The 11145-nt window shown below is 49.0% G+C and overlaps 1 protein-coding gene across 5 annotated transcripts; it reads right to left on the reverse strand.

Moving 5' to 3' along the window:
* Nucleotides 1-1095: 1095 nt before the first annotated feature.
* On the reverse strand, nucleotides 1096-9986 carry COPS7A (COP9 signalosome subunit 7A). Of its 5 annotated transcripts, none has more exons than XM_025403138.1 (8): nucleotides 9076-9986; nucleotides 8409-8613; nucleotides 4971-5046; nucleotides 4660-4748; nucleotides 3517-3719; nucleotides 2456-2561; nucleotides 2143-2294; nucleotides 1096-1964 (listed from the first exon to the last, which is right to left on the reverse strand). In XM_025403138.1, the coding sequence occupies exons 2-8, from the start codon at nucleotides 8568-8570 to the stop codon at nucleotides 1925-1927; spliced, it is 828 nt and encodes a 275-aa protein (XP_025258923.1). In that variant the 5' UTR covers nucleotides 8571-8613; nucleotides 9076-9986; the 3' UTR covers nucleotides 1096-1924. The 5 variants fall into 5 exon arrangements, 4 of the variants coding, with proteins under 4 accessions (XP_025258923.1, XP_025258922.1, XP_025258924.1 ...); XM_025403137.1 differs by having other exon boundaries at nucleotides 9049-9986; XM_025403139.1 differs by having other exon boundaries at nucleotides 8978-9986.
* Nucleotides 9987-11145: the final 1159 nt, after the last annotated feature.

The following is an 11145-nucleotide window of genomic DNA, read 5'->3' on the forward strand; positions in this document are numbered from 1 at the left end:
GAAGGCTCAGCTGTCCCTCACACCAGAGTTCTCCAAATCTAGGGAGTCCATGGCAGCACTCTAGCTAGGCCAAGGATTCCGATCCTTCTAGCACACTTCCTAGAGAACTCTAGTGGACAGAGGGCAGGAGTCCAATGGCTTCTTCTTGCCACAGATCTGACAGTTCTGTGTGGTTCCAATGTGAAAATTCAAGTTCATTATCAACTCTTTCCCTTATAATTCTATGAGGTGGGAGGACATAGACTGAACTCAAGTTCCTTGAGAGCAGAAACAGCGGCCACCATTTGCATGTCCAGAGCCTTTTTTTTTTTTCCTTTTGAGACGGAGTCTCACTCTGTCGCCCAGGCTGGAGTGCAGTGGTGCCATCTCGGCTCACTGCAAGCTCCGCCTCCCAGGTTCACGCCATTCTCCTGCCTCAGCCTCCCCAGTACCTGGGACTACAAATGCTCACCACCTCACCTGGCTAATTTTTTTGTATTTTTAGTAGAGACAGGGTTTCACCATGTTAGCCAGGATGGTCTCGATCTCCTGACCTCATGATCCACCTGCCTTGGCCTCCCAAAGTGCCAGGATTACAGGCATGAGCCACCACACCCATCCCTTTTTTTTTTTTTTTTTTTTTTTGAGATGGAGTCTCATTCTGTCATTCAGGCTGGCGTGCATGATCTTGGCTCACTGCAACCGCAACCTTCACCTCCCAGATTCAAGCGATTCTCCTGCCTCAGCCTCCTTAGGGGATTATGGGTATGCACCACCACACCCAGCTAATTTTTTTGTATTTTTAGGAGACGGGGTTTCACCATGTTGGCCAGGCTGGTCTCACACTCCTGACCTCAAGTGACATGCCTACCCTGGCCTCCCAACATATTGGGATTACAGGTGTGAGCCACTGCGCCCAGCCATATCCATTACTTCTGAATGGATGCTGAGCAACCTGTCCAAAGGCATACAGCTTGAGATCTAGGCCTCAGCCAGAGACTCAGCAAATAGTATCTGGGTCTCTTCATTTTCCAGTACTGTTTCTTTTAGAGTGAACTGGGAATGAGTCTTCTTCCCATCCACACATATCAAACACAGAAGATACCTGGTTCAGGGTAGTTTGTAGATAGATTTCTCATAGATTTATTTCTGTGTCATGTTATATATAGACATATGCATATATACCTTTTTTTTTTAATACAATCTATATACCCTTCCCTTCCCCACCAAACTCACAAAAGGAGATTAAACCCTTCCAGGATTGCCATCAAGCTTCCCAAAATGGCCAGGGCCAAGAAAGACCCATCTCTCAACATGTTAAGAAACGGCTGCCATTCTTAGGCTCTGGGGTTGAAGCAGCAGCAATCCCAGGACCCAAGGGCCAGAGAGAGGAAAAGAAACGACTGTAGTGTGACAGGATTCTAGGATGAACATGTCCAGTGGCTCCTGGAATGGCAGACTGGCTCCCAGAATTCTCAGGGTGTGAGTAAAGGTGGGGGCCCTACGGCTCTTCAGAGGCTGCTCAATAGGTGGGGGGTAAGCTATAGGAATTGGGGATCAGGCATGCAGGGATGAGGTGGTAGAAAAGACGCCTGTGGGTTATGCTTGAAACACAGCAACCCTTATCAGGGCTACCCACCTACTCAGTGACATTTAATGAACAGGGACAGATGCTGAGCTCTTAAGGAAACAGGGGAGACAGGATGGCAGCGGGGAGTAATGGAACACATGAAGTCACAAAAAACAAAAAGTACCAACAAAAACATAACCTGCATTTGCCTCCTCCCTAGAGAAGGTGTGATCTATGTTTGGGGTTAGGGGAAGTGAAGGGTCATGAACCTAGGATTATCAGCTGGCCAGGGGCACAGGAAGGCTCTCTGAGGACTCCTAAGAGGCAGGCAGGCAGCTGGGACCCCACATCCCCAGGGAGGAAACGACAGTCCTTTCAATTCGACTTGGACCAAATCTTGGCACTCCCTCGGAGCCTGGCAAGGAGAAGAGAGAGAAAGAGAGAGAAAGAGAATGCAGGGAATCCCCTAACCTCTGGAGGTTCCCCCCACTCCCTACTCCCATGCAAGTAACTGAAGGAAATGAGGACAGAGAGGTCCCTGGGGTAAAAGCAGGGCACCCTGGAAGTGAGCAGTTCCTGCTACCCTGGCTCACCCCTTGCCCTTTGAGGCTTTCTTGCTGGGCTGACGCTGGTTGGTGCCAGGAGCTGGTTCCCTCAGCTCAGTCAGGTGTTGCTCAGGGTCCTGAGATGTGGCCGCGGCTGCTGCTGCCGTCGTAACTTTAATGGTTTTTTTAAGGTTGGCAACCTACCAGGATGAAAGGAATGGGGATAGCAAGGAAGGTTCCAGAACCTTCCAGCCCCTGCTCATCTGGTTGTCTGCTATAGCCACTGTCCAAATCCTCTCTGCAAAGGACAAGTGGCCCAGGCTGGGGGAGCTTGGGTCTGCCCGCTCCCCTGACTGCTCACCTCACTCTCAATCTGCTGCTTTAGGCCCAGTTGCTGCTCCTTGTGCTGGTTGGCACGGCTCACCTGCTCCTCAATGCCCGACAGCACAACCTCACAGCCCACACACCTGCGGGAGTCAGGGGAGAGAAGTGTCAGCAGACAAGGGCTACGATCACAGACTTGCAGAAAACGGACTCAAAAAGAACCCTAGAGGCAGGGCGCAGTGGCTCACCGCCGTAATCCCAGCATTTTGGGAGGCCAAGATAGGCAGATTGCTTAAGCTCAGGAGTTCAAGACCGGCCTCAGCAATACGGTAAAAACCCGTCTCTACAAAAAATACAAAAATTAGCCGGATGTGGTGGCACGAGCCTGTAGTCCCATGCTACTCGAGGGACTGAGGTGGAGGGTGGCTTGAGCCCTGGAGGTTGGAGGCTGCAGTGAGTCAAGCTGGTGCCACTGCACTCCAACCTGAGCAACAGAGCCAGAACACAGCTTCGGGCATTTTGAGTCTGAGTTGGGAACCCTCACCAGGGCACCTAGAAACTACCTGTGATAACACTCCTAGCAGTGGGCTGGACACTCAGTGTGGTCAGAGAGCGATAAGGAAGTGCCTGGAGTAATGTGCAAGATGGGAGTAGGAACTAAAAACAAAATAGGGTAGGAGATGCTAAAGAGCAAAAGAGGTGACTTAATGAATACAGAAACCCTGAAGTTAGATGGGGACACAAAGAAAATAAAAAAGAGGAAAAGGTCCATGGCCTGTGGACAATGGTAGTTATAGACCAAACGACAGAATCCAGCCTAAGATAGGCGACCAACCTTACTGGTTAGGATCCCCTCAGTTGTACCACTCCCTTTCCCTCCCCCAATTGCTGTATCAAGGACGCTGACTTCTGCCGCCTCCCAAGGTCTCCCCACTCCTGCATTCCCCAGAAGCCTTTGGAGGGATAAATTCATTTCCCTTCATCCTCCTGGGTTCCACCTCTACAGACCAGCCCAGCTCTTGCCCTCTCTCACCCTGAAGCACCTTTCTCTTTCTCAGGGTGACAAGGAAGGGGACAGTGCCAGGATACGGTTCTCACCATTCCTGCAGGGTTCGGGCAATGGCATTGAGGTCCTGGCGCTGGATGTCCCGCCCGATGCTGTAGTCAACCTCGAGCCGCTGGTTGCGCTGGTCCAGGGAGCCACGAAGCACGTCAGCATACACAGCCTCAATCACAAGGTCTTCCAGCTGCCGCACATTACGCAGGGCAAGAGCCTCCAGCAACACTGCATATGGGATACACTGGGGCCGCGGAGATCAGGTCAGGATTTGTGAGGTTCCGCACAGAAAAGGGCTTCCAAAAATCTTCCCTCCTTTTCCCCCTGCCCCAGCCCACCTGCCCTCCACTCCCATTCCTAAATCACTTCCTCTAAGAGGCTGGTTCTAAAGCAAAATAAACAAAAGTATTCCCACTTCAAAAACAGCATCATTAGAAGCACAATCTTAAATAAAATACAAAATGCTCCCCTAACACCCTCACCCCTGCCACACCACAGAGGGAGAAAATGGCATCTGCCTAGGTGTCACTCCTTTGGCCACAGTTCAGGGTATCACCCGGTCCTCAGTCAAGATCAGCTTGACATAGGGGAGAAAGCGGAAGTGGGAGAGGTTTGGAGTTACTGTTTATCATTTATACTCTGCCTACTTGCAACAGGCATTCCTTTGGAGGTGTCTCTCAATAGAGAGCCTGGTTTAAATTAAATCCCGAGGACAACTGAGAGTCAAGTAACTATTGCGAGCTGCAGACTGGGCAGGCTGGGGAGGTGGGTGGTGATATTAGACAAAAAACAGCCATTAATAATGGGAATATACAGATACTTCTGGGATATATATTTCTCATCCTAACAAAGAGAAGCCTAGCACTTCATCAAGAGAGAGTCTGGTTTCCTGCAGTAGGGAAGAAGGTATTGTTGAACAACACCTGAACAACATCCTAGTTGCTATTTTGACCAAATACACAAAAGATGTTTATTTAGAACTTAGGTTGATTAAAAAATAAAAACAACACAGAAAACTAAGAATACTATCAGCCTAAACGGTTGCTAATGGAGTTTATATACAGACCTTGGACAAGGGGAGGGCAGGAAGCAGCCATGGTCCAGACAAAGGCTGTCCTAGTGTGGACTCCCAGGGACATACAAAAGGATGCGCAAGACCGTAGGACTGGGGGACTGCCACTCACCTTTACTTTAGCAGCCAGGGTGACAACTGAGAGGTGTCGAAGCTTATTCTTCTGAGCCTCTGTTAGTGGAGGAAGATTCCGGGCTTCAGCTAGGGAAAAATGACAAAGTGTAAGGAATCCTGATATCAGTTTTCTGGGAAGCCCTAGCCTCCTTCCCTCCCCTCCCATGTTCAATGCCAATTCAGGTCTTGACACTGACCCTACGTGCCCAGGGGATCTAAGTGGGATATCCCGGGAATTTCTTCTGAGTCCCTCCAGAAATTGCCCTTCTCCCATCTCCATTACTCCAGAGCACCACACCCTCTGGTTACCTAAGTAGTCAGCGTATGTCCCATAAGCAAACACTGTGAGCAGCCGGAAGGTGGAGGCAAAGTCACTCTCAGCCAGCTGCAAGAATGAAGACAAAGGAGGTGACCCAAGTCTTCCTCTCCACCCTCCCAGCCTTACCCTGTGTGGAACTCCACTTTTTGTTCCATCTTTCCCAGCCAATGTTAACTCTCCTGGCTCATCAAAAGCAGTTCTCTGCCTCTCTGATCACGCTTCCCACAGGAAGGGCGCATTTCCACCTTCAGGCCTTTGCTTACACTATCCTCCCAATCCACAATGCCCTCTTGCTCCATACGCCATCCAATTCCTACCCTAAATTCAGAGTTGAAGACCTTCAGTTTTCAGTCGAACAGACACACGCACCAGACACCGCAAATTGTGTGGTCTGGCCCTCAGAGTGTTTGATATTTCTAAATTGGAATATGTCTGGGCAGTGTGCAGTACTCCCCAGTTCAACAGATTCCTGCCTCAGCCTCACTCATCTCTGACAGCTGCACAGCCTAGAAAAACAACTAAATTTGTGGTCTCTGCTTCAGACCCACCTGACCAGGACACTGTCTTGCATCACCCAGTCCAGTCCACCCAGATTTCCTCTCCTATCATGGATCACTCATTCTGGCATTTTTTTTTTTTTTTTTGCGACGGAGTCTCCCTCCGTCACCCAGGTTGGAATGCAGTGGCGTGATCTTGGTTCACTGAAACCTCCGCCTCCTGAGTTCAAGTGATTCTCCTGCCTCATCCTCCCAAGCAGGTGGGATTACAGGCATGCACCACCACACTGGGCTAATATATGTATTTTTAGTAGACACAGGGTTTCGCCATGTTGGCCAGGCTGGTCTCGAACTCCTGACCTCAGGTGATCTACCACCTGCCTCAGCCTTCCAAAGTGCTGGGGCTACAGGCATGAGCCACTGTGCTCAGCTTCATTCTGGCACTTAATCAATCCTTGCAGAAGGTTGCTACCTAAGAATATCTTTCAACAAGATTATAGACCCAGTCTCTGGTATCCCACAGAGCTATGCAGTAATTGCCTCAGAAGAAATACTCGCTAAATAAATAAATAATTCAGATTTATATCCATTCATCTTATCTCTTCTGATACTTTTCTTGTATTCCCAGACCATAAAAAGGGCAGTAAACAGCCACTCAATAAGTGCTTCTTTTTCTTTTTCTGAGACGGTGTCTCGCACTGTCACCCAGGCTGGAGTGCAGTGGTGCGATCTCGGCTCACTGCAACCTCTGCCACCCTTTTTTTTTTTAAATTATACTTTAACTTCTGGGATACATGAGCTTTTTTTTGTTTGTTTTTTTGTTTTTTTTGAGACAGAGTCTCACTCTGTCGCCCAGGCTGGAGTGCAGTGGCGCAATCTCGGCTCACTGCAACCTCTGCCTCCCAGGTTCAAGTGATTCTCCTGCCTCGGCCTCCCAAGTAGCTGGGATTACAGGCTCCTGCCACCGCGCCCAGCTAATTTTTGTATTTTTAGTAGAGACAGGGTTTCACTACCTTGGCCAGGCTGGTCTTGAACTCCTGACCTCATGATCCACCCACCTCAGCCTCCCAAAGTGCTGGGAACAGGCATGAGCCACCAAGCCCGACCCTGTTTTTTGTTTTTTGTTTTTTTTTTGGGACAGAGTCTTGCTCTGGAGTGCAGTGGCGCCATCTCAACTCACTGCAACCTCCGCCTCCTGGGTTCACGCCATTCTCCTGCCTTAGCCTCCCGAGTAGCTACAACTACAGGCGCCCGCCACCATGCTCAGCTAATCTTTTTTTTTTTTTTGAGACGTAGTCTAGCTCTATGGCCCAGGCTGGAGTGCAGTGGCCGGATCTCAGCTCACTGCAAGCTCCGCCTCCCGGGTTTTTTTACGCCATTCTCCTGCCTCAGCCTCCCGAGTAGCTGGGACTACAGGCGCCCGCCACCTCGTCCGGCTAGTTTTTTCTATTTTTAGTAGAGACGGAGTGTCACCGTGTTAGCCAGGATGGTCTCGATCTCCTGACCTCGTGATCCGCCCCTCTCGGCCTCCCAAAGTGCTGGGATTACAGGCTTGAGCCACTGCGCCCGGCCTCAGCTAATTTTTTGTATTTTTAGTAGAGATGGGGTTTCACCGTGTTAGACCATCAGGATGGTCTCAATCTCCTGACCTTGTGATCCACCTGCCTCAGCCTCCCAAAGTGCTGGGATTACAGGCGTGAGCCACTGCGCCCAGCCCTGTTTGTATTTTTAATAGAGACAGGGTTCTGCCATATTGGTTTCACCTCCTGACCTCAGGTGATCCACCTGCCTTGGCCTTCCAAAGTGCTGGGATTACAGGCGTGAGCCACTGCACCCGGCCAAGTGCTTCTTTTTCATCACCTTGATGGATACTCTTTAGTTCCACTGCAGATGAAAGCAGGGAAAAGTCAGCCAGTTTTCACCATATCACAGAGTGATCCAAAAGGTTAAACCACAGGCCCCACATAACTTAGCTCAGTTTACCCACATATCACTGTCAGCATGTCAGGACTCAGGCTGCCTCCTCTGTAAATTAACTCTGCCACTTTTGTGTGAATGGTTGTCTCTGCTGTGTTCCTAGTGTTTGCCATGTGTCTTTGGGAAAAAGACACGTTCTCCCTTAGCTATCTTGAACAGATTAGCATATGCTGCACATAGGGAAGAACAGGGCATGCTAATTTAACGTGTTCACTACTCACTTGTATCAGACTTTACACTTTCCCATAATCTCACTTTATTCCCACAACAGAGGGGGCAGTATTGTCTCCATTTTTTTTTTTTTTTTTTTCAGACGGAGTCTCGCTCTGTCGCCCAGGCTGGAGTGCAGTGGCCGGATCTCAGCTCACTGCAAGCTCCGCCTCCCGGGTTCACGCCATTCTCCTGCCTCAGCCTCCCGAGTAGCTGGGACTACAGGCGCCTGCCACCTCGCCCGGCTAGTTTTTTGTATTTTTTTAGTAGAGACGGGGTTTCACCATGTCAGCCAGGATGGTCTAGATCTCCTGACCTCGTGATCCGCCCGTCTCGGCCTCCCAAAGTGCTGGGATTACAGGCTTGAGCCACCGCGCCCGGCCCATTATTGTCTCCATTTTTAAAAAAGAGAGCTGAGGCCCTAAAACAAAAGTGACCTGATCAAGGTGACATGAGAATTAACAGCTATTACACTGGTGGAGACGGGCTGGAAATCAGGTTTCCTATTCTGAATAACATGCTCTTTTGCTTAAAATGAAAAATAGTGGACTTTACAGATCCTTTATCTCCAAAGGAAAGCTGGTTTGCTTGTTTACTGGTTACTTTTGCAAGTTGGCATTTAATCATCACTGTTTTCTTGTTCAACTGAATGGTATGGGATCACAAATTAAGCCCTGCCCACCCATTCTCAAATTCAAACCTTTGCCCATGCTTCTCTGTGGACTATTCAAGCCAGCAACCCACCTCTCTAACATTGGGCATATCCAGCAGTTCTCCAAACACGTAGACACCAGGGGCCTCCAGCACCTGATGGATGAGTGTGGCCAGCGCTGCCCCCTTGGCCGACTTGGCTAGGAGCAGAAATTGCTCCTGGTTCTGCCCTGTCACCTTCACTTCCGCACTCATGACTGCACTGAGCTGGGGGCACCTGGGCTCAGGATGTCCAGAGCTGCAAGGAAAGAGAATGTGAAGCTAGAGATCCCCGATGGCTGGTAGGATGGGAAGCACAAGGCTGAAGGACTGGATTGTATAGGTACTAAGTCGGTTCTGCGGTGAGGAATCAGACATGGAGCGGTCTAGAATTCTGATCTACGAATCCTAAAGTCAGCCACTTCACAAGGCTGCCACACCCACCCCCTCCCCTGAGCCTAACCCCAAGCCCCATCATGTGCACCGTCACTGAACCCCAAGACAGGATGCAACGGAGAAAGGGGTGTCGCATTGTATCCACACTAACGACGACGCTCCCTCAGTTCTCCACTCCTGCCCCGCACGCGCCCACAACCACGTGACCTCACCCCAATGAAGCTTACACGTGGCTCCGCCCCCTCCCTTAAAGACACCGCCCAGCGACCGTGGGCTCCCGCCGACTGCTTCGTCGTACCCTGGGTCAGGCTCTGCGGGCCGCTACCTGGAAGCTTCGCCCTCCAGCGCACCGGGCGGGGCCGCCGCTCCGTCACCTCCGGCAGCTGTTCCAAGCCTTTCCTGCCACCTCCCTGAAGAGTCGCTCTGGCCACTAAACTCTATGGCGGGCTTCCGGCCGTACTTCCGCTCTAAGGACGCAAATTTCGGCAGGACATGCCCCGCCCCCGCGTTCCAACCGCTGAAGCTCCAGTGAGGGACGCAAGCATTCTACTCTCCGATTGGTCGCCGGGGGAAGAATGACGGGCGCCTTTTTAAATACTGTATTTCAATAAAACTTTATTAGTGGAAGAGGGCTAGCCACTAAACACAGACGTCTTTGGCGGGTCCCTGGTCTCGGCCGACTCTGTGTTTGTTCTAAGCCGCTGGAGAGCTGGAGATCAGGACTGCCTTGGGTGCCTGAGGCAAGAGAAAAGCTGTAATGGAATGAGTGAAGAAGCGGGAAAAAAACGGGATGGGGGAGTAAGGGGCAGAGAGGAAGTAAACAATAATCAATAATAGAAGTTTAGCAGCAGAGATCACCTAGGTCGTTCAACCACTCACTTTTTTGAAGAGCAGGAGAAAAGAAGTGAGAAGAGTAAAAGATAATAATTGCTAACATGTATTGAGTGCTTACTATTGGTCAGACATCTTTTAAAATTTTATTCCGTTGAATCCTCACAAATATTCCCAGTGTGACTTCAGGACACCCTCTACCATGATTACTATATATGTATTAATACTTGTAGAATGATGCTTTCAGTACATGGACTCTTAGTTTCTTGGGGCGGAAAAACCCCTATGTTACTCTCATTTTACAGAAAAGGAAATTAAGACTCATAAAAATCCAAGGATTTATCTGGAGCTTTTCAAACTCAAAACCATCTTTCTACTTCAACATACTTTAATAAAAACAAAAACAACTAACATTTATATAGTGTTTTAAGTTTCACAGCAGGCTTGCAGAAGGTCAAGTGAGGGTAAAGTTAATGACATCTTGGCCTTTGTGTTAAGCTACAAGCATTACTTAATTCATCTGATACAACAATCTACTAATTGTTATCTCCACTTTCCAGATGGAAAAACTGAGACTCAGGAAAATTAAGAAACTTATAAGTAATGGAAAGACAAGAAAGTGAAAAAGAGAAAGATAAAGAGAAATAGAACTCGTAGTCTGTTAGGGCTAAAGGAACCGCAGATGCAGTTTATGGTCCACATATTTTGGTTTGTAATAGAAAATAAGCAGAAACACAGAAAGGAAAGGGAAAGGAGGAAGAGGAGAAGAAGAAATGAATGGAAAAGGTGAAACAAAAGTGAGAAGGAATCAAAGGCATAATAAAATATTAAAACTTTGAAGGAACCAAGGAATTAATGAGTCCAAACTTTTTTTTTTTTTGCATCCACCCCTCCCCGCCCAAGCTTATCTTATCTTTTCTTTTTTATTTTATTTTATTTTTTGAGCCAGGATTTCGCTCTTGCCACCCAGGTTGGAGTACAATGGCACAGTCTTGGCCCACTGAACCTCTGCCTCTTGGGCTCAAATGATTCTCCTGCTTCAGCCTCCCGAGTAGCTGGAATTATAGGCGTGCGCCACCATCCCCGGTTAATTTTTGTATTTTTAGTAGAGATGGGGTCCAAGCTTATTTTTAAAGAGAGAAGGGAAAAACATGTAAGATGAAAGAATGAGAAAACAACCCATATTTGTTCTATTTTGCACCAAGTGCTTTATTTGTTCATTTTTTACTTTTTTTTTTTTTTTTTTTTTTTGAGTCTTTTTTTTTTTTTTTTTTGAGACGGAGTCTCGCTCTGTCACCCAGGCTGGAGTGCAGTGGCCGGATCTCAGCTCACTGCAAGCTCCGCCTCCCGGGTTCACGCCATTCTCCGGCCTCAGCCTCCCGAGTAGCTGGGACTACAGGCGCCCGCCACCTCGCCCGGCTATTTTTTGTATTTCTTAGTAGAGACGGGGTTTCACCGTGTTAGCCAGGATGGTCTCGATCTCCTGACCTCGTGATCCGCCCATCTCGGCCTCCCAAAGTGCTGGGATTACAGGCTTGAGCCACCGCGCCTGGCCTATTTTTAT

This window comes from Theropithecus gelada, chromosome 11, assembly GCF_003255815.1.
Source record: "Theropithecus gelada isolate Dixy chromosome 11, Tgel_1.0, whole genome shotgun sequence".
NCBI lineage: Eukaryota > Metazoa > Chordata > Mammalia > Primates > Cercopithecidae > Theropithecus > Theropithecus gelada.